General features: G+C 39.2%; 1 protein-coding gene across 1 annotated transcript in view; it reads right to left on the bottom strand.

Moving 5' to 3' along the window:
- The window catches only part of VSIG1 (V-set and immunoglobulin domain containing 1), a 36,113-nt gene extending 9,690 nt beyond the window's left edge, over window positions 1-26,423 (bottom strand). Inside the window, exons 1-3 of the mRNA XM_036304131.1 lie at window positions 26,375-26,423; window positions 14,462-14,625; window positions 4,849-5,047 (exon numbers count right to left, since the gene is read on the bottom strand). Of these exons, the coding sequence (XP_036160024.1) occupies window positions 4,849-5,047; window positions 14,462-14,625; window positions 26,375-26,423 (412 nt within the window). The remainder of the gene's footprint in view (window positions 1-4,848; window positions 5,048-14,461; window positions 14,626-26,374) is intronic.
- Window positions 26,424-26,773: the final 350 nt, after the last annotated feature.

Here is a 26,773-nt window from a genome sequence, read left to right on the forward strand (position 1 = left end):
CATTGAACATGGACAGTATATAATTTAATCCTAATAGTAAACCTATAAAGACAGGGTAGGAGTCATAACTCCATATCAAAATGGCCAGAGCAAGGTGGACTGACCTGCTTGATGCCACAGAGTAGCCAAGTAAGAGCTAGAACCTAGGTCTTCTGACTCAGATCCTGACGTGCTATCATCTATATCAGACCATTTCGTTTCCATGTAAATGACTAATCTTCCAAACTAGAGCATCAACTTTACCAGGAAAGGGATTGTGTATACTTATCTTGTCATTTCTTGTACCCCAATGCCTAGAACAGGGCTCAGCAAAATAAAAACAGGATTGAGGTACACCACTCTTAAAAATCAGTGCTTGATTACCAGGTGTGTAGATGCAGTAGCAAACCTCACAGTAAGTACATGGTGCATTTCTAGCATCACTTGAATGGCAAGCTCAGACAACTCTGGACATTTCCCCTAGGTGTTCACCTTGTTACTGATTGCTGCTTTTTCAAGCTACTCAATTATCAAGTCACTGGTTTGATCTCTTCCTTTCCTGTAATGGATGTACTCATCTTGAAAAGAACAATAACTCGATCAGCTCTAATTGGGGTTACTTAGAAGTGGGAAAGCCCTTAGTTAAAATTGTTAGTTGGTCAGGGTTTGCAGCCCTTTCATCCCTCCCTTCAGTACATCTGAAGGTCTGCACACAAGACCTGCTAGGCTGAAAGACAGGAGCAAAACTCCCATTGTCTTCTCAAACAGAGGTTGAAAGGAGCCCTAGAAATCTCTAAAGTTATGAATTTCCCAAAAGCAATAACCACGCCTCCAATGCTGTAAACCTTATTGCTCCTAGCACAAAGCAAGCACTCAATAAATACTGCATAAATGAATCACTCCAAATTCATTTGAAGAATGGATTTGACTTGTCCAGTGTCACATAATGCATATTTGTATATATAAATAAAGTCATTCTCAACTCTAGCTTAACATGTGGCTCTTTTTCTAAATGGTGTTAACATTTAAAATTTTTGTTAAAGTATAGTTAGCATACAATAGTATATTAGTTTCAGGTATATAAAAATGATTTGATATGTATATACCTTATGATGTGATCACTACACTTAGTGTTGTAACCAACTGTCACCATGCCAAGTTATTACAATACTAGAGGCCTGGTGCATGAAATTCATACATGGGGGGAGGAGGGGCCCTCAGCCTGGCCTGCACCCTAGGGGGATTTCCACACGGATCGGACCTAAACCAGCAGTCGGACATCCCTCTCACTCTCACAATCCGGGATGCTGCATGCACCAGTGACCAAACTTTTCATACAGGTGAAAGGCATCTTGCTGTTGTATGGGCAGCTACATTATTTGCCTTGATTATAAAAAGTAGTACATAACATGATCCTTCTGAGGCAGTAGTACCATTTTCCCCATCTTATGGGTGGGCAAACTAAAGCAGAGGGAAGTTAAGTAATTGGCTTTGTCACACCGTTATAAGTGTCAGAATCAGGGCTGACCACAATATGTGCAAGCCAGAGTCCATGCATGTCATCACTGCATCATCCTGCTTTTTCAGTGTTAGAGTAGCCTTGCCAGGTTTTAATTTTTAAAGCTAAGAGACTGTTCCCAATATATAGGGTAGGGTCCCTAGACCTGGCTGGTGGTCAGGGCCGATCTGTGGGGCAACAGGCAGGTGGGGTGATCGGGGAGCCCCTGCTGGCACCCGCCTTGGCTGGCAGCCTGGCGCCGCCCACTTTCCATCCCTGTCCCCCAATCACTGCCACAGGTCACCTCGTGACCAGGGGCAGCTCCTGCATTGAGTATCTGCCCCCTGGTGGACAGTGTGGGTCACAGCAACCTGTAGTTCTGCCTGTCGTTCCACTCTTTGGTTGATTTGCATATTATGGTTTTATTATATAGGATTATTGACTATATTCCCTGTGCTGTACACTACATATCCATAGTTTCTTCATTTTATAACTGGAATTTTGTACCTCTTATTCCCCATTCACCTTTTTCACACACACACCCTCCTCTCTGGCAAACAAGAGTTTCTCTGTACCTATGGGTCTCTTCTCATTTTGGTCCATCAATAGATGAATTAAAGAAGATGTGGTATTTATATACACAGTGGAATATTACTCAGCAATAAAAAAGAATGAAATCTTGCCATTTGCAACAACATGGATGGACCTAGAGCAGCGGTTCTCAACCTGTGGGTCACGACCCCTTTGGCGGTCAAACAACCCTTTCACAGGGGTCGCCTAAGACCATCCGGCATATCAGATATTTACATTACGATTCATAACAGTAGCAACATTACAGTTATGAAGTAGCAACGAAAATAATTTTACGGTTGGGTCACAACATGAGGAACTGTATTTAAAGGGCCAGAAGGTTGAGAACCACTGACCTATGCTAAGTGGAATAAGTCAGACAGAGAGAGTCAAATACCATATGATTTCACTTATATGTGGAATCTAGAAAAACAATCCAAATAGTGTTAACATATTTTAAAAGGGAACCTCCTGCCTTTATTTAAAACTAGTGGCCTGGTGCATGAAATTCATGCATGGGGGCAGGGCATCCCTCAGCCTGGCCTGCACCCTCTCCAATCTGGCCCTTCGGGGGATGTCAGACTGCTGGTTTAGGCCCAATCCCGCACCGGCAGTCAGACATCCCTCTCGCAATTTGGGACTGCTGGCTCCTAACTGCTCACCTGCCTGCCTGCCTGATCGCCCCTAACCACTCTACCTGCCAGCCTGATCGCCCCCAACTGCCAGCCTGATTGCCCCCAACTGCCCCTCCCCTGCCAGCCTATGGGTGCTGGAGAAATGCTGGAGAACAGAAATTAGGAATTGGGAGCCATTTATTTTCATTACAGTTCGGCCTTTAGTGACTGACTTCTGGGGAGGCCCTCCTTCTCTCTGGACCTCAGTTACCCCAACTGTAAAATGGGGGCTTGGATAACTGGATTCCTAGGCCCCTTTCACAATGACAACTGGGATCCTGTGAAAGCTCTAAGCAGCTGGGTGTGGCCCGCCCCCTGGGCACCCAGAAAGGCCCAGGTTGGGGTCACACAGGGAAGGGCTTTAACCCCACCCAGACCTTGGTGGGGTTAAATCCCTGAAAAACTCAGTCTGAAAAACTCAGTCTCCCTTCAATGGCGTGTACCCCGTGATTGCACTGCAGCTGGCACTTCTGTACCACAGGCCCTTCTGCCCAGGCAGGGCACACACTCTACACCCTGTGCCCATGCTGCTGCCATCCCAGAGGTGCTCATGCCTGGGGAGTCTGGGGGTTCCCGAGGCACCTATGGGTGGAGGGTGGGGGGTAAGGAAGGAAGGAGGATTTGCAACAATACCTCTGGGAGGAGGCAGCTGGGGCAGCAGCAGTGGCAGCGGCAGCCGGAGGCGAAGGCTAAGGCATAGGAGGAGGTGCCCAGGCACTCCCCCTCCCATTGTCCCCAGCCCCATACAGGCCCGGCCCCGTGCCCAGCAGCATGTCCCGTGCCCTGGGCCATGCAACCAGCCCTTACCTTGGAGCACCCAGCTGTCCTCCTGCTTGCTAAAGCTACTTATCCCAGGAAAGCTCGCGCAGTGCCGGGGAGTGAACCCGCAGACAAAAAGTGAAACTTTGACAGGGCTGGAGCAACTCCTGGTTGGTGCCTTTCCCCCTCCTTCCTTCCCACCATCCCCACCCTCTCCCCTCAGTCTCCCACGCGGTGCCCTGAGAGCTGGAAGCTGACGTCAGGGGCCTGAATTTCTGACTTTGCCTGCACGCATTTGTCCATGTAAGGTATGGGAAGACGGGTGCCCAGGAGCTGCATAGTGCTGCCTGCTGGGGGAGGGGGCACCTGCAACAGGTAGGGGCTGTGCCAAAAGGTGGACGCACAGTGGACATTTTATTTCCTGGAAATGAGAGGAGGGGAACTAGGGATGCAGGGTGTGTCCACTGGCTCCAGCCCCAGCAGCCCAGCGCCACAGCCTCCACGGGGCTGGGGCTGGGGCTGGGGCTGGGGTCCGGACCCCCCTGTGGGCTTGTGTGTCCGCCGGCTCCGTGGCTCTGGCTGGCGCCACCATCTTTGTGGCTATAGGTGCCGCCATCTTTGTCACAAAGTGAAAGTTAATTTGCATATTACTATTTTATTAGATAGGATAACTAGAGCCTGGTGCATGAAATTGGTGCACAGGTAGGGTCCCTAGGCCTGGCTTAGTGATCAGGGCCAATCTGTGGGGCCACTGGTGGGGCGATCGGGGGGCCCCCACTGACACCTCCCTTGGCCAGCCTGGGGCCTGTGGGCTGGGGGCATCTCCTGCATTGAGCATCTGCCTCCTGGTGGTCAGTGTGCATCATAGCGACCAGTTGTTCTGCGGGTCATTCCGCCATTTAGTCTGTTTGCATATTAGCCTTTTATTATATAGGATGGTTTAATGGTGAAAATTGTGGCTGGCTAATAGGAGAGATAATAAATTGGCAGCTGTCTCCCCCAGGTAGGACTGGCTATAATTGGAGGTCCCCAATTAAAGAGCTGCTAATGATCATTTAGTGGGACTATGCATTGTCCCATCTGTCCTCATTTTATCCTTCAGAAATAGGAATCCTTGGAGGTTGGATCATCTACTGCTATCTGTCATTTTGGCAGCCCTTTTGGTTTGGCAATTGTTTCAACATGTTTTATGAGTGATTTCTCACTGTTTCTATACAGGTTGGGTTAGGGGATGTGTCTCTAGTTCCCTGATAATCAAAGGAGGAGGGAGGACATTTCTCCTTGGGACTTAATTGGCACTATAATCCATGCCCTGGCTTACTAAAGTCCTAAGTTTCTCCAAGAAAACCCATAAAAATTTGTCCATACCTAACACATTGACTGTGAGAATGCCTTGATTGCTGCCACTAAAATCTGGGGGGTTGTTAACATCACAGGTGTAGATGCCACTATCTTCTGGTTGCATATGCAAAATAGTGATGGATGCATTATCTGGCTCCTTGGACGCAACAATTCGATCTTTAAATTGCCCGATGGATGCAGCTTGTCCACCTTCATAATAGTAAACCTAGGACAAAAAAATGAGAAAAATGAGAACTGAAGAATGTCCAGGGCTAGGAAAAACTACCTGGGAGCTCCTTCTATCCAAGGTTATCTTCTTTAATATACAGCAGCATTTTACCCCCATCAGGGAACAGGTCCCTGTGGCAAAGGTTTTTCAACTCAGTGGAATATGTCAGCTTCCTCACAGCTTTGCAAAAGCCATTACTTCATTTGTGCTCAAAGCAGCTTTGTGATATCATCATAGCAGCAAGGTATGATGGTCTTACATACAGTAGTCAGCTGGAGCTAATGGGATTCAACTCTTAAGCTTAAGTTAAGAGATCAAGATACTCATCTGATGAGTCTACTTGGATGAAACTCATTTTATAGTACACAAATGCATCAGGGGAAATCCAAAACCAGCACACACACCCCTCGCATATACACACACACCCCTCTCATATACACACACACTTTATAAGGTTTTTAAAAATTGAGTTTATATTACTCAGTGGGACTATCTGGAATATCTGGTTTCCCTGAAAGTTAGAATATTCATGCTCCTTTCAAACACACACACTCCTTTGGATAAATAAACTTGGGTTCACCATGTTAGAATAACATTTCAGAGGAGAAAGGCTTCTGAGAAATCATCTGGTCCCATTTCCTCATAATGGTGGTATGGTGGTGGAACCTAATAACCCAGAAAAGGGTCTAGAAAATGCTTAGTCAATGGAGCTACTACCTTTCTCACCATGTGTCAGGAAGCAGAACTGGAATTATCATTTCAATAAGGACACTCAAATCCAGAGAAATTAAATAACTCATCTAAAGCCACAGGATTTTTATTATTATAATTTAGAATACTTAAGAAAGATCTGGATTCTAGTCCCATCTTTATTTAAGAACATGGATATTTAGATCATAATGGCAAGTGTGGAGCAGCATGGTGAGGTGGAAAGAGGCCTGGATTTTAGCTACATCTCTGCTTCTGACTAACTGTGACAATGTCAGGGGAGGTGGCCTCTGGTCATGTCTCCATGGAAACCTCCTTTGTGATAAGTAACAAAATTATTTAATCTTTCCAACCTTTAGTTTCCACATCTGAATGAGGAACCAGAGCAATATTCTCCTAAGTGTGATATGTATTCCCCAAGTATAGGCACATAAGTTGATTTTAGGTATTATATAAATGAAAATTTATTAGAAAGAGACATATAAAGCACATTAAATCTGTGAGTTCATGAATATTATTGCTTAGGGCTGAATCTAAGACAGATATTTTTAAGAAACCAAGTTAGTATAGAAAACATTAAATAATACTGCTTGTGCACCCAAATATGACAAAAATCATAAAGACAAGACATGACTGACTGAAACTTTGGAATCACTGATCCCTGGGCTTTCATAATACACACAGTCTATGTACATTCTTTGTTAGTTTCATACAAATGTGTGTAATTGAAATATATATTATTCAATAAATGGTTACTGCCCTAGTCCAGTGGAACTAATTAATATTTTCATAAAACCTACTTGAAGAGCTTTATGGTTTATTTAATTCACTCTCCTCGTTTTATAGTAGAAACTGAAGCACAGAGAAGTTTATAGTTTGGACAGTTCTAGAACCCAGTTTTTCTAATTTCTTGTGCAATGCTCCTACCTTAATAGGCTAATGAGAGCAGGAAGGTGATCAGCAAGCTGAAAGATTTTGTCTAGATAAATTCAAAAGCACTGTCCCTCAAGCAGAAAGCCAATATATTTTTAAAGTAAGGCAGAAATGTAGCTTTTGAGGAAAAATTCAAAGGAAAAAGCATATTTAAAAAGATAACAACTCTAACATCACCTAGCTTTCTTTACCTGCCCTAAATGACTCACTTATAATTCAATTCATCCATTCATACCTACTGAAATTACTAACTTTTGCCCCAGAGGAGTTCTGTTTTACTGACAAACCAGAAAGCCAGTGTTAAGGTATTCAAGTGGGCCAAGAGGAAGTTCAACTCCTCAAATGTCTATTCCCTTCATTTGTGTTGACACCCAAGATAGCTAGCTTTTCATTTCACTAGCCAGTATTGGGCTTATTTACTTTCCAATTAACAATTTGAGATCCTGTGGATTCTTACCTGGGACACAGCCTGCAGTCCATCGAGGAAGCCCATTACAACTTCAACATCTGGCCTATTCCCCTGCTCCCAGGAAGACTGGGGGTAGGACAGCCTGTTTTATATTGAGGTTTGAAGACACCACAATGAGATTTGACATCAGTTTTGCCTGTGACCCACAGTAAGTCTCAGAGGATCTAGGTGAAAGAGCTTTGTTTCTGCAGAGATCAGGGGGTGAAGAGAGTGTGTTTTATGCCAAGACTGGGCCACGAAAGTTAGTCACTGTAAAATTCTCACAGTTGGGCATGAGCCAATGTGAAATGATCAAATAATCATGAGGCCCTGAACTTGTAACTTCCCTATGAAAAGGACCTTCACCAACCCTTCTACCCCAGCTCCTCACACTGTAGCTTATATTTTTGCCCTCTCACAAATAATACTAAAGGGTGTCATGGACAGGATGGGGTAAGTAGAGAGAATAATGGAGATCTAAAAGGGAAAGGACTTGGTCTCGGGATGCTGTGAAAAAAGGAATGTACCCAGGTCTAGCAAGTGGCCAGACACATAGATAGATGGACTTTCTGTTAGGGGAAGTCCACACTGTCACACTGTCCTTATAAAGAAAAATAAAATAAAATGTTTTCCTAAACCTGCTTATCTAATCATGCAGGAAGGACTGCAACTTGATACCATTTTCCACAAAAGAATAATTCTTTTACAAATCAAAGCTGAACAATGATCAAGGCCTGGCCATGACCCTGTGAGGCTTATACACTTTTCAAAGAAAATATATGGTCAATTTAGAGATCAAAGCAATTGAGGTCCAGGAAAAGCCATGGATGTTCAATAAGCTACATCCTTGGTGGGAAGGGGTGGCTCCTTAAGTGGTGCTTGTTAATTTTATGCCCACTTGCCCTTTGTGGTTGTGTTTATGGCAGACTTTCCTACTCCCCCCCCAGGGTCCTCTCTGTCTGTCCATTGGTGATGCTAGAGGCTGAATGTGGAATCATAATAGCATATTTGTTTGGTCATATTTATATGAGCCCTGAGAGATCACTTAATCATGGCTTCTAAGGTTGAGGAACTGTAAGGAGCCAGATGGATATAAGAAATATGGTAAATGTCTGGGAGGGGCTGGTGGATGGTGGTAAGATCAGAGAGAATAGTGGGGCCTGTGGTAAAGTGGGGATCCAATACAAACAATGCTTTCAAAGTGTGGAAACAAACAAAATACTGGGCTGGCCATCCAATATGCATCCACTGGCCAAATCAGGCCCCAAGTCCTCCAGTTTTCAACCTCTGATTCATTCTCCTATATTACAGAAAAGGACACTGAAACCCCTCAAGGAAGTAATTTTCCCAAGGTCACACAATTTATAGTCAGACATGGAATTCAGACCTCCCAATTCTCACTGAACATATTGAAATGGAACTTAAAGTCCTGACTTAGGCCAGGAAGATGATTTACAGGCAACCTTCTCCTTTTGGGGCCATTCCATCTCCTACTCCAACCTGACTCTTCTTCTGCCAATTGACGCTATTTATTGGCATGATGCTTCTTCCCAAGCTCAGTAGGTTCACCACACATTGCCTTCAACATCTGCCAGCTGCAATAACTACCTTTCCCCTTCTGCTATGCCAAGTTCCTATTCACATGAAGCCACACAGCTAGGAGCCAGATTTGTCCAAAAAAAAGATTCTTTTCTCAGCTTTGTGATGCTGCTCTCTAACTAGGGGTCGGAATATAAACAAGAGGGTTGAAAGAATTCAGTCTACTTTCTGTTTGAGTCTAAGTTGCAGTTAATAAATGTGTTTAGCCTCCAGAGCTGATTTTGTGGATTTTTTTTGGAAATGTGGAAGCATTAGAAGTCCACAGCAAACCATCGATTCATTCCCTTCCAGCCTCTTGCTTTCCTGCACTGTTCATAAAGGGGTGAGCCACAGAAGAGGGGTGACTATTGGGTAGCAATGGTCTCAAGCCCATAATTTTCTCTGGACTGTGCTAGGGGAACTGGGATTGCACATAGAAGAAATGAAACACCAAAAGGAAGACTTTCTTTCCCACACCTTTCCCTTCCCAGCCTGCAATTTACCTGAAATACCTAGTATTTAAATAGCTTTGGGGGAGTGGAGACTGCTTAAATTATTTTCTTTGGAAAATAGCAAAATAAATTGCTACCAGTCTATAACACCTTAATATTTGATTAATTTATCAAACTTAGCAAGAATAGACACCTGAGGGAATGGGACACAGAATAGGTAACCTTTGATGGGAGAGGGCAGTGGGAAGGGAAGAACTTAGAGCACTTCTCAATGAGTGTTATACTGGCATTTTGGACAGACAACTCTTTCATGTGAGTCTATTCTATGTATTGCAAGACATTTAGCATCTCTGGCCACCAACCACCAAATGCCAGTATTGGCTCTCATTTATAACAATTAAACCAACATCCTTCCCGCTCATTTTAAAATCTCCCCGAGGAGGTGGGACACCTCTACTCTGCCAACATTTGGAAAACATTTTATATAATCCTATCTGTAGAGGACAGGGTAGGTTGGGAGAATGTAGCAGCCAGAGAATATGAAGACACTAGGTTCTGGAAAGAAATTGTCAACACTCTATGTGTGTTGGGGAGATGAGGATGGCAAAGGGTTTCTTCCACTATGGATATTATAGAAAAGTACGTACTGTCTGAGAGACCCATGCTAAGTAGGATCAAAGCCTGTTCTGTTCATAGGCAGTTGAGGTCTCTGAAATTTACCAGTGACTGGTTGGATGGAAGAGGAGGCCACTGTTGTGATTAGAGGGGCACCAGACCACCTGAAACTTCCATGTTAGTCTGCCTGTCCCAGGACCTAGAGTCTTCGGGTAAGAGTTCCTACTGAGGAAGTGATCAACTGAAGCTGTCCATGTCTTCCAGGGAAGAGGGATTTTCTAAGAGGAGGGCCATACTAATGAATATCCTGGCCTCCCTGATCAGAAGACTTGTAGGATACTTCTGTAGACCCTATTCAGCAAAGGAACCCCTTAGAGGAGATAGTAAGAGATAACATCCTCCCCTGGGTATTGAGAAACACTAGGCCTTTAAAACACAATGATCTTGGTGGTGGGAGAATATGAGCCTTTGGCAAGAGTTGGCCACTGCCCTGCTCAATAGGGCAGCAATAAGGCCCTGACATTTTGGAGGAGGCTGAAAAGAACTCCAGGCATTGGTATGAGAGGCAAACTCAAGGCTGTCTCAGTTTTGTCCAGAGGTTTGTGCTGATCCGGATTGTTACCAAACTCAGACCCTCCCTTCTCACTCCTGAAAGCCAGTACCATTGCTTTGGAGACTCCAAACAATGAAGAGGTCCAGTAGTACACCAATAGGTATTCTTACCTGAGAGGTCCAGCTACATCTTCCCCGAGCGTCTCTTGCATGCGCCATTTTTAGACACTGACTGACTGCCTTTTCCTCCATACCCTCAGTATTGAGGCACGGGCTGTGCTGTGTTTGAGCAGAAATGGGTGGATCTGAGAGCCGAATGGTATATAGGCACATCAACCCAGGAGTTGAATTGAATCACTCAGTGGTCAGTCTGGCAACATCTTACTCCCATAAATCACAGAATTGTCTAATATCATATCAGTCTCCTTTTATCACCCCCCCCCAAAAGTCCTACCAGCCATTCCTATATTAACATACAACATGCTGTACAGAATTCTGAATGCATGGAAGTGCTCAAAGAGGAAACATTGGAAATAGAAACCAAATTTTATTTTGGAAAAATACATCTCAAAGGAAGATATCTGCAACCTCTTTGTTGAGTAGGTCTCTGTTCAAGGATAAGGAGCAGGCAGAGAAGGGGCCTAACCCCTCTCTTTAGCCACAGGCACCTGGAAGACAGCAAAACTGGAAACCAATTCTGGGCCAGGATACCTCCAAGAGTTCTGCCCCAGCTATCCAGCTATACTAAGTGTATCTTGTTGGGCTGCGTTTTCTAGTGCCCATGACCCAGGTACATGGATGGAATAGGGATTCTGCAAAATCACCATTTTGTGAGTAGTGTTGTTGATAATAATTTACATTCACTTAATGGTTACTATGTGGAAAGCTTCCTAGTGCTTCACAAACATTATCTCATTAAATCTTGCAGCATTATTCACAGTAGCCAGGACATGGAGACAACCAGTGTCCTGCGATAGAGGATTGGCTAAAGAAGATGTGGTACATAAGCACAAGGGAATACTACTCAGCTATAAGAAAAGACTAAATACTGCCATTTGCTACAACATGAATAGACTATGAGAATATTATGCTAAGTGAAATAAGTCAGAAAAAGCTAAGAACCATATTATTTCACTCATATATTGGATATAAAACTGAAAATGGTGGACACAAACAGCAGTGTGGTGGTTGCCAGAGGGAAGGGGGTAGGGGTGTGGGGGTTAAGGGCACCTAATATATAGTGATGGAAAATGATTTGACTTTGGGTGGTGGGCACACAGTGCAAAATACAGATCTTGTATCATAGAAATCTACACCTGAAAACTATATGATCTTATTAACCAATGTCACACCAATAAATTTAATAAAAACTTAAGCATTAAAAAAAAATCTTCATAGTAAACCTATGAAGTAGGTAAGTAACCTCATTTTACAGATAGGAAAACTGAACCTCTGAAGGTCAAGTGACTTGTCTAAGGTCATCCAGCCAGCAAGTAGAACAATGAGTAGAACTGACATCCATTAGGAGGTTTCCACTGGGGCTCCAAAACTACTCATCTGGAAAAGCAGAGAGAAGAATATGCCTGCAGTGTATGGAGGAAAATAGGGAAGAACTCAAGTTCTCTGGATGTAGAAACCTAAGAATATTTATAATGGGGCTCTTGCTGGGGCGAGGAGGTGGAAAAGAAAACCTGCCTTTTAGGGGGTGATTTTCACTGTCTCCAAGTCAAGAGCTGGCCTTACTCTACCCTGTCTTCCATGTGGCCAAGGCACAAAAATAGGACAGGTCTCATGCTCTTCAAGAAATACTTAAAATGTTTTATGATCAAGCAGCATATTCTCATTGATCAAGTGGTTCAGTGCAGAAGAATTCCTTTGATTTGGACATCCTAAAAGAGTAGATTATTTAAATTACTTGCTTTGCCTGTACCAGACATTTTGAAGACTGAGGTAAATAGCAAGTAAATAAGCTACTTATAAATATTTATTTGTTAATAGATTTTCTTTCTAAAGTTGCTCTAAGACAGTGGTTCTCAACCTTGGCTGCACATTATAGAATCACCTGGGAATCTTTTTAAAATCCTAATTTCTGGGCTTCATCCTCCGGAAATTCTGTTTCTTTGTTATGGGGTGGGGCCACAACATTAGTAACAAAGAAACAGAATTTCCAGAGGATGAGGCCCAGAAATTGGGATTTTAAAAAGATTCCCAGGTGATTCTAATGTGCAGCCAAGGTTGAGAACCACTGCTATAAGAGTTGTCCTTAAGCTCAAGTCACACTCAATTCAATAACTATACCTTCTTCCTCTGCATTTCTAGGTCTAGAAAAAACTCATTGTTGGTCACAAGATCCTTTGACCCTGCATCTCCAAGCTCCTCACCAGCCATATAATTTAACCAAGAGGTGACCTTGTAAATTCTAGTGCCAGAAGAGTCATACAGGAGAATTTGTGTTTTTAAAATCAGACTGGTATGGCCTGGCATCCAGACAATTGAGTACATCTTTATTTGAGGACCAAACATAAAAAAAAGACATTTCAAAATATATTGGCAAGGCCTCTCTAAATTCAGTTCCTATTGGCAAAATGAGAAGGACTTTATACCTATAAAGAAAGAATATACTGAAAAGGCTAGTTAGGAATGTAAATTTTAAAAAGGAAAAAACATTGTGTGATTATTGTCACCTACAATTAAGAGAGTAGCCTTGTCTCTTAGTTGACTGCAACATGTGAGGTCTTAAGTCAGGACATTTTGGATGATGGAAACTGGTGGACTTACTGTTGCTGCTGCTGCTGATGTTGATAACAGTGTTTACAAGGGTGAAAATTTACAGAATTCATATTATTTTCAAGTATTTTACATACATTATGTCAGTTGATTCCTCGTGCAACCTGTAGCCAACTATTACCATTCTGCCATATTTTAAGCGAGGCACAGAGTGATTCAGATATATGTCTAAGGTAACCAGCACTGAGCAAAATTGTTGAACTTTGACTAGAGGATGAAATTGATGAAATCTCCTCTTGAATGATATTTTTTGCTAAACAAGTATTCAGGACCTCTGGTGAAGAGATAATTCAGCACCTCCAAAAGACTAGTAATGGCTGAAGTAACTCTGGTCCAGGTATAGCTTCTTCTTCATCTCTGCCCTGGGACTCTTGCAGCCCACTCAGCCCCCTCTATATTTCTACTAATCAAAACCCTTCCTTTCCTTCAAGGCCCAACTCAACTACATCCAGTTATTCCAAACCACATTGGTTTATTTCTTCTCTAAATTCCTTGTTTTGAATTATAAATTATTTTTAAAAATCTGATGAAAGCTATGGACCTTGTCTCTCAAGGAATATGTGTCGGCATAAGTGCTTGCACACTAATGTGTGCGCGCGCACACACACACAGACACACACATGCACACACTTTAAGTATACAATTTTAATACTTGGGTTAATTTAAACATGCAATTACCCTTTAGGTCAGATGGAGAAAACCTTGGAATAGGCAGCTTGCTGGTAGAATCATTCTCCTCATTTGATTTTTATATAGTACACCTTCTTCTGGAAACCTCTTCCCCCAGACTCTAACCTACCACCCCTATTCTCTAGCATCATCCTGCCTTTGATTACCAGAGTTCCTCACTACCTTGGCCCCTTTCCACCCATCTGGTATTCTCATTCTACCAGGACTCAGTCTGGCTTGATGAGCTAGCTCACTTGACAGGCAGATCCCAGATATTAAGTTTGACAGAGATCTACAGATCAATTAGGACATGAATTTGAACTAGAGTCTTCTGGAAATAACAGTGAGGATGATTTTGGTGGGTGGAAGAAAACCCTTTCAGAACTGTTTATTTCACCACTGAGAAGGACCATGCCTATCTACTCTAGAATACCTGATATACTCAATGTCGACTTAAACTGAATTATGATAACAAGCTATAACTGAATATGAAGAGGGGACAAAGGCCAAGCCACTTACATGATGGTATTCCCTAAACAGATAATTTCAAATTCTTTGTATCTGATATTCTATCACTGTTGTTACTGGTTTCCTGTTTCTTCACACACTGACTTCAACAGTTTATTCTAGAACTACCAAAGGGGAATAGTTTAGGAATAAAGTTCTTACAGTAATTGGCCGTGACTCCTTCTTATTGGAGAGTGACCACTGGATGGAAAGATTGTCCCTGGAGGCCACAGTGCTGGTGTAGGTGCAGATGAGAGTGACATTATATCCAATAGTCACATTCACGACACGGTTTGGGATGGTCACTTGCACCACATTAACTTGACCTGAAAAGATAATCATCAAAAGGTAATGGTACACACTCATATTCTGATGATACTTATTAATCACAAAGCACTTTCAATGACATCTTATTTGAGGAATCCAAGGTGAAGAGGAGAAGGCAGAAGAAACCGTATAGGAAAGCTGAGCAAGCAATTGGCATGGGGTAGGATAATTTTTAACCAATTACTATGTGAAGATACTCAAATCCTATGTGATGGTGACGTGATAGCTCTGAACTGGGAATTTTTTCTGTGTAAGGATGGCCTTGAATAGACGTTCTTAAAATGTTGTCTGGGGATCCACAAAGGTCCTTGAGTGTGGAGAACAACCAATCCATTTTTCCCAGATCTGAGGGGTCCCTTGTATATGGGGCTTTCCATTTCAAAACCAAGTAAGAAAAATAAATGGGACTTTCCATTTCAAAGCCAAGTAAAAAATACTGGTTTGCTAGGACGTTCAGTGCTTAAACCAGAAAAGTCCCAGGAAAACCAGGATGAGTTTGTTGTCCTGGAAATAATGTCCATTTTGTGAGGCTAAAAGATCAAAATTATATTCATAATAATAATAAGATGTTATTTTTCAGTCTTACCCTCTCATGAGTGTACAATGAAGTGTTCTAGAAGCTACATGATAGATAATGATGCCATTGCTCTGGTAATTAATGGAATGTGTGCTTGAGTATTTTTGTGTTTACCTTTTTTGTTTTGTTTGCTAATACATTAAATGTAGATTGAAATAACACACACAGCAAAAGTATTTGGGGTCCCCAATAATTTTCATTGAAAATTGTATAGAATTAAATGCATACACATACACACAAGTACAAGTAAAAATGGAAAAATATAAATAAGATAGGTGGATTGTATCAATGTCAGTGTCCTGGTTGTGACATTATACTATAGTGTTACAAAATGTTACCATGGGAGTGAGATTGTCTAAAGTGTACATGGGATCTCTGTCTTCTTAAAAAATGTTCAATGACTACAGAATCTATAGTGATATCCCATATTTTATTACTAATATTTGTGATTTATATCTTACCTGTTTTTGTTTTTACCAGTCTTGATAGAGGTTTGTCATTTTTGTTTATTGATTTTTTCCAAAGAACCAAATTTTTATTTCATTTAAATTTCTCTATAGTTTTCTTATTTTAATTCCACTGACTTCAGCTCTTAATTATTTCTTTCTTTCTGCTTGCTTTGGGATTGTTTTGTCCTTTTTCTAGATCCTTGATGTAGAAACTTCAATTACTGACTTAAGACATTTCTTCATTTCAAATGTGTTTAGTATTATAAATTTCTCTCTCGGCAATGCTTTAGCTGCATGTTACATATTTTTATTTTTATTCAGTTTATGTATATTTTTAAATTTTTCTTTGAAACTTCACCTTTGATCCATAGATTATTTAGAAGTGTGTTGTATAATTTTCAAGTGTTTAAAGACTTATTTCTGTTCTTGATTTCTAGTTTGACAGTTGTGCTCAGAGACAAACCCTGTATGATTTTAATTTTTTTAAAAAATTTGATGTCTATTTTATAGCCAACTACATGGTCTATCTTGGTAAATGTTCTGTGGGTCCTTGGGGGGGGGAGGGAGAATGTGTATTCTGCTGTTATGAAGTGAAATGTTCTATAAAAAGAGATATACTTTAAAACATTATGAATACTCACCAAGATAAACCAAGTTATGGGCCATAAAACAAACTTTAATGAATTTAAAAGAATAGAAGTCATACAATGTTGCTGTCAGACCACAATGAAATTACAGGAGAAATCAATAACAAAGAAACTACTGGAAGTACCCAAAATGCATGGTGATTAAATAACATACTTTTAAATAAAAAAATGGGTCAAGGAAAAACCTCAATAGAAATTTTAAAAATATTTTGAACTAAAATAAAAACACCATTTATCAAAATTTATAGTATGTGTCAAAAGTAGTCCTTAGAGGGAAATTTATATAATTGAATACATATAATTGAAAAGAAGAAAGATCTAAAATCAATAAAGCTTAGGAAACTAAAAAAAAAAAAAATTGAAAAACAAGAAATCAATAGAGAAAACTAAAATGGGTTAATCACAAAAATCAATAATATTGATAAGACTCTAGCTAAGCTAACTAAGAAAAAATATACAGAGGACACAAATTACTAATATCAGAACTGAAAAAGGACCATAACTGCAGATGCTATGGACATTAAAAGCATAGAAATACAGGAACAATTCTATGCCCACAAATTCTGTAATATAGATGAAATGATTGATTTCCTGAAAGACATCATATTCCAAAACTTACACAAGAAGAAGTAAACAATTTGAACAGGCCTATATCTATCCTATATCTATTAAAGAAATCAAATCAATAATAAAAAACCTTCCAAAAGGGAAAGCACCAGACCCAGACAGGTTCATTGGTGAAATCTACCAAATATTTAAGGAAGAAATTATATGAATTATCTACAATCTCTTTCAAAAGATAGAACAGCAGTAATACTTCCTCACTCATCCTATTATGGCCACATCACCCTAATACTACAACTAGACAAAGACAATACAAGAAAAGAAATCTAATACATCTCATGAACATAGATGCAAAAATCCTCAATAAATTCAACAATGTATAAAAATAATTCTACCCCATTACTAAGTGGAATTTATCCTGGGTATGCAAGTCTGGTTCAACATTTGAAAATCAATTAATGTAATCCATCACAACAGGCTAAAAAATCACATGATCATATCAATAGATGCAGAAAATTTGACAAAATCTAACACCCATTTGTGATTTTAAAAACTCTCAGTAAACTATGAATAAAAATAGAGGAAAACGTCCTCAATTTGTTAAAGGACATCTATAAAATACCTACAGCCAACATTGTACTTAATGATGAAAAACTAGAAGCTTTCTTAACTAAGATCAGGAAGAAGGCACGGATGTCATCCCCACCACTCCTTATCTATCTCACAGTGGAAGTCTTAGCTACTGCAGTAAAACATGAAAAGAAAAGAAAAGATAAACACATTGTGAAAGAAATTTCTAATAATATAATTGCCTATATAGAAAAGCCAAAAGAATCAATAACAAAAAAAAAAAACCTCCTGGAACTAAGAAGTGATTATAGCAAGATTTCAGGATATAAGGTTAATACACAAAAGATTATTGTTTTCCTATATACCAACAATGAACAAGTGGAGTTTGAAATTAAAAACACAATACAATTTACATCATCACACTCCAAAATGAAAGACTTAAGTATAAATCTAACAAGATCTGTATAATATCTGTATGAGGAAAACTAAACACTCTGATGAAAGAAATTGAATAAAAAACTAAGTAAATGGAGAGCTATTCGATTTTATAGATTGAAGGACTCAATATTGTCGATGACAGTTCTTTCAAACTTGATCTATAAACTTAATGTAACCCCAATTAAAATTCCAGAAGTTATTTTGTGAATATTGACAAATTTATTCTAAAGTTTTTATGGAAAGCCAACACAATATTGAAGGAGAAGAACAAAGTTGGAGGACTGACACTATCCAACTTCAAGACTTTCTATAAAGCTATGATATGATAATCAAGGCTGTGTAGTATTGTTGAAAAATAGACAAATACATCAATGGAACAGAACAGAGAGCCCAGAGATAGACCCAAATAAATATAGTCAACTGATCTTTGACAAAGGAGCAAAGGCAATACAATGGAGCAAAGATAATCTTTTCAACAAATGCTGCTGGAACAACTTGATGTCAATGTTGGGGGGGAGGGAATCTAGACACAGATCTTACACCTTTCACATAAATTATCTCAAAATAGGTTACAGATCTAAGTGTAAAAAAAACCCTATAAAACTGCTAGAAGATAGTGTACAAGAAAATCTAGATGACCTTGGGTTTGATGATGACTTTAGGTACAAAACCAAAGGCACAATACATGAAAGAAAATAATTGATAAGCTGGACTTTATTAAAATTTAAAACTTCTGCTCTGAGAAAGATATTACCAAGAGAATGAAAAGATAAGCCACAGACTGGGTTAAACTATTTGTAAAAGACATATGTAATAAAGAACTGTTATCCAAAATATACAAAAAACTCTTAAAGCTCAATAATAGGTAAACAAGCAACCAGACTAAAAAATGGACCAAGGGCCTTAACAGACATCTCATCAAAGATGATAGATGTATGGCAAATAAGCATATAAAAAGATACTCCACATCATATGTCATCAATGGAATGCTAATTAAAATAACAATAAGATACCACTACACACCCATTAGAATGGCCAAAATAAAAAACACTGACAACATTGAATACTGGCAAAAATGTGGAGCAACAGAAACTTTCATTCATTGCTGGTTGGAATGCAAAATGACTTCAGAAGACAGTTTAGTGATTTCTTACAAAAGTAAACATAATCTTACCATACTATCCAGCAATAGCACTTCTTGATAATTACCCAAAGAAGTTGAAAATTTATGTCCACACAAAAATTTGCACAGATGTTTAGAGCAGCTTTATTCATAATTGTCCAAATTTGGGCAACCAAGATATCCTTCTGTAGTTGAATGGATTAATTAACCATGGTATGTCCAGACGATGGAATATTATTCAGTGCTAAAAATAAATGAGCTATAAAGATATGGAGGAACACTAAATGAATGTTCTTAAGTGGAAGAAGCCAATTCAGAATCTACAGACATGTGATTCCACTTCTATGACTTTCTGAAAAAGGCAAAACTATGGAGACAGTGGTTGTAAGGTGATAGAGAGGATGACAGTGGTAGGGACAGAGGATTTTTAGGACAGTGAAAATAAACCTACATAATAAAAGGCTAATATGCTAAGTGTCCAGTCGTGCAGTCATCCGTTCAACCAATCAAAGCACAATATGCTAATGATATGCTAAGGCCACTCAACTGCTTATTATGACACGCACTGACCACCAGGGGGCAGACGCTCTAACCAGTAGGTTAGCTTGCTGCTGGGGTCCAGCTGATTGGGACAGGAGTGAGACAGACTGGACATGCCCTGGAGCTCTCCTGCAGTCCCTCCCTGGTTGACCAACCTCCCACATCCCTCCCCAGCCCTGATTGTGTACTGGTGGGGTCCCTCAGCCTGGCCTGTGCCCTCTCGCAATCCGAGACCCCTTGGGGGATGTCAGAGAGCCAGTTTCAGCCCGATCCCACAGGCCAGGCTGATGGACCCCACTGGTACACAAATTCGTGCACTGGGCCTGAAACCACAAATTTGAGAACTGGTGGTCTTACAAAAGGGTGAGCTGCTTATATGATTCTGACAAATACTGAAGAGCTCCCTACCCCCAAATGCAGCCTACCACTGTACTTGAAATTTTCTGTACTACATAAGCAGTTCTATTTTCCAAAAGGGCTATTATAGGGGATGATTTGGGTAACACTATAGAGGCTTTAGCTAGCCTAAATAATTGGTTATTATCTATTGCAAAATCAGAGAGTACAGAAGTTCTCCAGGATGGAACATAAGATTGTCAGGTAGGTGTTAGAAGAAAAAGTCAAGTTTAAGAGATGTTCTCTATGCTACAGGGGGGGCTGGAATGAGATGTAGGGGTGGGATAAGGATACAGAGATTCTAGGAAGATCAGAGGAAATAGTACAGAAAGACAAATTCCTGGCAACCTTCCCAATTTTTCACACCCAAAGAGTTTTTTAATTTAGTTTTCCTTAATGGCAGCAATTGGGCAAAAGGAACTCAGGGAAGTGACAAACACTTCGAAACATTTTTTAAAAAAGCAAACCATTGTACTGATTACCCTTGTTTCCTGGATTCAATAGCTGTGTTCTCTTTCACAGCCAGGCCACTGGTCCAGCTGCTTCTCTGCCAGAGTTGGCTGCTTACATGGCAACCCATATCTTGATGAATTGAGAGAAGTACTTTAGGGCACATGCCAATGCAACACCTTCTAATTCCATGAAGTTTCTCTCTTCCCAATGTTCTCCTTTCCATGTTTTCATGGTTCCCATAATGCCTCCTCAAAAACCAAAATTGGTCTGCAGAAAGCAGCTACTCTTTCTGATGGAAATTTAATTTGAGAAAGCTAAGTGGCACTCTTCTGCCCTCAAAAAGCCCATCTCATTTCTCTTGGAAGTTCGCCATATTCATCTCTGGCTATGCCTAAATGATTACTTCAAAATGTCTTCAAAATGTTCAAAATAAAATAGATAGAATGGGAATTTGATGGCCATTAAAGTTCCCAGAAACTTTCCCCTGAAAATAGAGATTTTGAAGATACTATTTGGCCATCATTTTTGTTCTCTAGTTTGGGTCCCAATATCTGCTATGGAATTGAGTAATGGTGGGAACTTAGGACCAGGTAAGGCCAAAAACAAACAAAAAAAACAAGACAAAACAAAAAACCTTTAAAGGCTGTTCTCAACGAAAGAGTTTGAAGGCAGAGTAAGCACAGTTCTCACATAAGGCAAGCCATGAAGAGGCCGTGGTGCCTATCAACAAATACCTGTTGAGCACCTTTTTCTGCCACAAACAAGACAGACACAATCTCTGCCTGCCATTTCAATGCAGTAGGAAGCCACTTAAAACACAGAACAGAATGGAGGCACTTGAAAATGAAGGATTTGGGAACTATAAATCTGATTTAAACATTTTCAACATTTTAAAATTGACAACATATAATTAAATAAATAATTTGAGATCTGTAAAAGCCCAACAATATCACCTTGGAATAAAGATGGTAACCTTCAAATCTACTGCAAGACAATATATTTTTAAGAATATGCACTTTGTCCTATAAATAAGCAACAATTGTCAAGACAATATGCCCAGACAATTTTAATGCCCAGATTCCCAAAACTCAGGACCATAATCAATTCTTAAATTCTGAAGAAAAGATGGTTTTCAGAAATTGCCCATCCCTAAAATAGTGACAGTATAATTCAGAGCTAAGAGCTATATTTTTCCAGATGAACTTTAAAAAAATGTTACATCATTCAACTAAACCTCTGAGTTCATCCTCTAGCCCAGCACTGTGCATATAATTTTTTTGATGATGGAAATATTATATCTCTGCACTGTCCAATTCAGTAGCCATTGCCCATATGTAGTTATGGAGCACCTGAAATGAGGTTGTGTGATTGAGGAATTGAATTTTTAAATTTTATTTAATTTGAATTTATTAAACTTAGTCACATGTAGATAGTGAACAGTACAAATTTAGTCTTAAATTAGAGGTGATTCTGTGAGTGTCAAGGGAGAAAATTCTCCTTCCTTTGGATTAATTTTCTCTAAATTGAGAAATGGTTTAAAAATTGAAAAAAGGCAGAAAATTTTCTACATTAACAAAACTGTGAATAAATAGCAAAATAAAGATAAGTACCTGAGGAGAGGGAGGTGAGGTGACTGGATAAAGAAGATGTAGGTGTTAGCTAAAGAACATATATATATATATACCCGATGGACAATAGTTTGGTGAAGGCCAAGGGAGGGGGTGGATGAGGGAGGTGGAGGTGGGCAAAGGGCAGGGAAAAGGGTTACACCTGAAATTATGTTAACATTAAATTTTTTTAATTAAAAAGATTAGTATCTGATTTAAACAAAATTTAGGATTTCAATTTCACTCCTGACCTGATTGAATTACACAAAATATCAAAAAATGCATATAGTTAAAATATGTGTGACTGCTTTTAAAAAAATACGTGCCTATTATTAAAGGAAAATAATCCAAGGTGCATACACAAATTAATTAACATTCTAAAAAGACTTTAAATACTTGTGTTTTGGTAGTGATTGTTCATTTATTTATTTAACACCTGCATTGTGGCAGGCACTTTGCTTATGGGGGGTCATTCTCCTATTATACCACAACAAAAATATCCCCTAAATAGCCATATTTAACCTGACACATTTAAAGTGATTTAATTTCCAGCAACTGCATGTATAATGGCATCATTTTTTAATTAGAAGATAACCAAATGATCACTCACTTTTTTGACTTGACTACAAAACTAAAGTTCAAATATATTACTGGATAAAACATCAACATACATTTCCAACAGGTGACTAATATATATTACAAGCACCTAACATGATATGCATAAACTTTTTGCCAAAGACATCTTTGATTGAAATTATTTTTCTAAAATAGAATTTAGCCTAAGACTTCCTAAGGAGTCATCAGAAAGATTTTGATTAAAATAAAATCTGCCTTGCTTAGTTGTACAGAAAATTGTTTTTAAATATGTTGTGAAAATCATTTCTAGAACCATCACAAAGGCCCTACAGGGATTGACATCTTTAGCTCATGAATTAGCTAGAACCCTGGGATTGAGGATCCTTTCTCTGATTCACTAGAGCAATGGTTTGGAAAGTGGAAGGGAGTGATGGTATCCATTTTCACCTCTTTGATTAGGAATTACAGTGATGGGATGTTACATCATCCCTTGTATTATCCAAAGGTTAATTGAAATTGCATTGACTAAACAGCAAAATAATCTTCTCCTAGACACTGTAGAGCAGCGGTTCTCAACTTGTGGGTCGTGACCCCTTTGGGGGTCCAACGACCCTTTCACAGGGGTCGCCTAAGACCATCGGAAAACACATATACAATTACATATTGTTTTTGTGATTAATCACTATGCTTTAATTATGTTCAATTTGTAACAATGAAATTGGGGGTCACCACAACATGAGGAACTGTATTAAAGGGTCGCGGCATTAGGAAGGTTGAGAACCACTGCTGTAGAGCATGAAAGTCAATGAATGTTAGACGAGTTTGAAGAAAAGACTTTAAAGAAAGAAGGGAAAATTGTGAGAATAAACAAGTAATTTTTTCTGTCAAAGAACCGTTTAGGCAGCCGCCATTTTGGACTGTATAACTTGGCAGCCACCATTTTGGCCTGCATGACTTGCAGCTCCCCTGGGGGCTGCCATCTTGAAAACGCAAAGGTCAACCCCTTCCTTTGAATTAGCCAATCACAAAGGACTGGGAGCCTGAGCTCCAATCAAGAGTAAGGGACAGGTCACGAGCATAAGAATTAAAAAGCCGAGTGGACCATCCGCGTGCTCCTGCTTCCAGACCATGTGCATGCGCACCCTCCTACAGGAATAAAGATATTTGCCTTGCAAAAAAAATAAGAAAATCATTTCTGATTGTTTAGAGTTTGGGAAAGTAATTCATTTTCCAGCTTCATTGACATATAACATTGCATAAATTTAACATGTACAAAATATTGATTTGAGACACATATATATTGCAAAATGATTACCACCATAGGGTTAATTAACACTTCCATCACATCACATAATTATAATTGATTTTTTTGTGTGTGAAAAAAAATCTACTCTCTTAGCAACTTTTAGGTATGTAATATAGAATTGTTAACTATAGTCACCATGTTTTACATTATATCCCCAGAACATATTCATCTTATAAGTGGAAGTTGGTACCCTTTGCCCAACATCTCCTCGTTTTCCCCACCCACCCACCCTGATAACCATCACTCTACTCTCTGTTTCTATGAATTCAGGTTTTTTAGATTCCACATATAAGTTCAATCATACAGTATTGTCTTTATCTGACATTTCATTTAGCATAATGCTTTCAGGGTCCATCTATGTTACAAATGGCAGGATTTTGGAAGGTAATTCATTCTTTCAATAAATATTTCCTTTGTGCCCACTATGTGCCTGGAACCATGCTTGATACCAAAAACATGACATTTTTCCTGACTAGGAAATAAGTTCAACTAGCCCATCAAATTACACATCTATGGAAACATTGCCAGTTGCCTCACAGCCATATCTGGACAAACTGATGGACACTACTAATGTAAGGTATAGACTATTGAAATCTTTCTCTGGCTTCTATATATAGGTAAGCATGGCAATTAACAATATACTGTATTATACCACATTTCCATTCCATCTGCTAGATTGTCACTACTATATTTTGGTTGGGGCCAGCTAGACTGTGTATGTATAGATACACAGTATACACAATATGCAAGTTATAAACCCAATTTTTTAATGTAATATATACACTTGCAAAGGGAAAAAAAAGAAATTTACCTAAATTTGTGGTAACGATTGCTGGTGATTTTTATTTTCTTATTTATATACTTCTATATTTTCCAAATTTTCTACAATGACCACACATTACATTTATAATCAGTAAAAATTATATATATATATATATATATGTTAGTTACAGTAAAAAAAAAAAAAAGCAACACACTCTTACAACTGTTCCAAAACTGCTGTCTAGTATAGGCCAGATGAAGGCCTCACATAGAAAAATAGATGTTGACTACAGGTGTGATTTTAGAGAGCTAGTGCCAGAGGCCCAGGGGCGACCCAACTAGCTAATGACTATAAGCTCTTTAAAAGAAACAAAGACTTTCACTGTGTAAAGTTAAGGTTTAAAGTGAATATTCCTGAGGGAAAGGAAAAATAATAACATCTGTTTTCAGCAAGATGGAAATTGAGAAAGGTGGCTTTTTCCAGCTCCAAGTCCTTGTTAGATCACTGGATAAATGCAGTATTCCCTTCTGGTGACTCCATAGAACATGTTGGTTTAAGCATTTCATAATGGACATTTAAATAACTATTACTAAAAAGTATATCGTTTTAAAAAGTAATACATTTATTCTGGTTATAAAAATAGTACATTTTTTTAGAAACCCTGGAATATATGGAAAAATTGGGGAATAAAATTAAAATAATCTACGACTTCATCACCCAGAGTTAATCACTATGAGCAGCAGTTTAGTATATAACCTTCTGGAAATTTATTCTAGGCATGTGTCTGTATCCTGCTTTTTCACTTAATATTTTTTCTGAGCATTTTCTTATATCATTAAATGTACTTGATAAACTAATGACTGCCTAATATTACTGATGGCTTAAAGATACCATTTTGGGAGAAGGAATATTATTGTATCTACCATGGACCTAAATTATCATAAGAACAGATGCAAAATATATCTGGTATTTGAAAAAAACTAGCCAAGGATTTTTCTGACTTATTGATCTCTTATGGGTCTAACTAACATCAGGATTTTTTACTCTAAAAATTATTTTGTTCTGCTCAAGTCCCTGAAAATACCCATATTTTGCACAACGATAAATCACTCACATATTTTCCAAAATACAGGCTTAGCCTCAGAAAAGTACAAGTTCCTAAGAAATGTTAGATAGTAAAGCATGGCAGGCCCTCCCAGCCAGGCTCTGCCTGCTATAGCAAATCAGGTCCCTCACAGGGAGCTTAAAGGAAATAAAACTCAAGTAAAATAGAAAAAATATCTTTAGCACAGGCTTGAGCTTCTAAGTTCATCTGTTCAACTTCCAAAGTAAAAATATATATATATATATATATATATATATATATATATATATATAGAGAGAGAGAGAGAGAGAGAGAGAGAGAGAGAGAGAGAGAGAGAGAGACAAAAAGAAAGAAAGAAAGAGAGAGAGAGAGAGAGAGAGAGAGAGAGAGAGAGAGAGAAGAAACTGATTTTTCTTTTAAAATGTTTTGAATTCAGAAGCTACATAAAACAATTCTTTTTACAGGCTTTCCTCCCAAATCAGCATGGCACATATTTGCTAAGCAAGATTTCTAAAATTTATTTTACTCAGCATACTAATCGTATGTCCTTTCCAGTACAAGAGGGGAACATTCTATGTAAAAATGTACAATTTCAGTTCAAAATGAAAAACTCCATTCCTAATTTTCTTTAGTGGTTTGGAGACTCTTTCCTTACCTACAAGGCAGTTCAGGATCAGAAAGACCTTCCAAAATGCGAACACCATGGTGTCGAAGCTCGTGGAGCGCAGCTGGGGACCAGTAGCTTGCCTGGGCTAGGCTGAGTCTCAAACTGGCTTATTCAATCACAACGAGGTTTGGCAGTCTTATCTGCAGGCATCACCGAACAAACAAGCTTTTTCAGGCTGACTTATTGGTTACAGACCTTTCACAGAGCAGATTTCTGTTTCTTTGAAACACTTTTCATGGGGCGTGTTTCCTTGATATAGTTGCTACTGTGTTAATAATAAACCCACGTATTTAAATTCTTCAAGCTCTTTGTACACAGATTCTCTCAGTTTTATTGTTTAAAACAAATCTTAATAAAAGTTATACTTGAGGAGGGGGTATAGTTGGA

Source organism: Myotis myotis, unplaced genomic scaffold, assembly GCF_014108235.1.
Source record: "Myotis myotis isolate mMyoMyo1 unplaced genomic scaffold, mMyoMyo1.p scaffold_m19_p_4, whole genome shotgun sequence".
Taxonomy (NCBI): Eukaryota; Metazoa; Chordata; class Mammalia; order Chiroptera; family Vespertilionidae; genus Myotis; species Myotis myotis.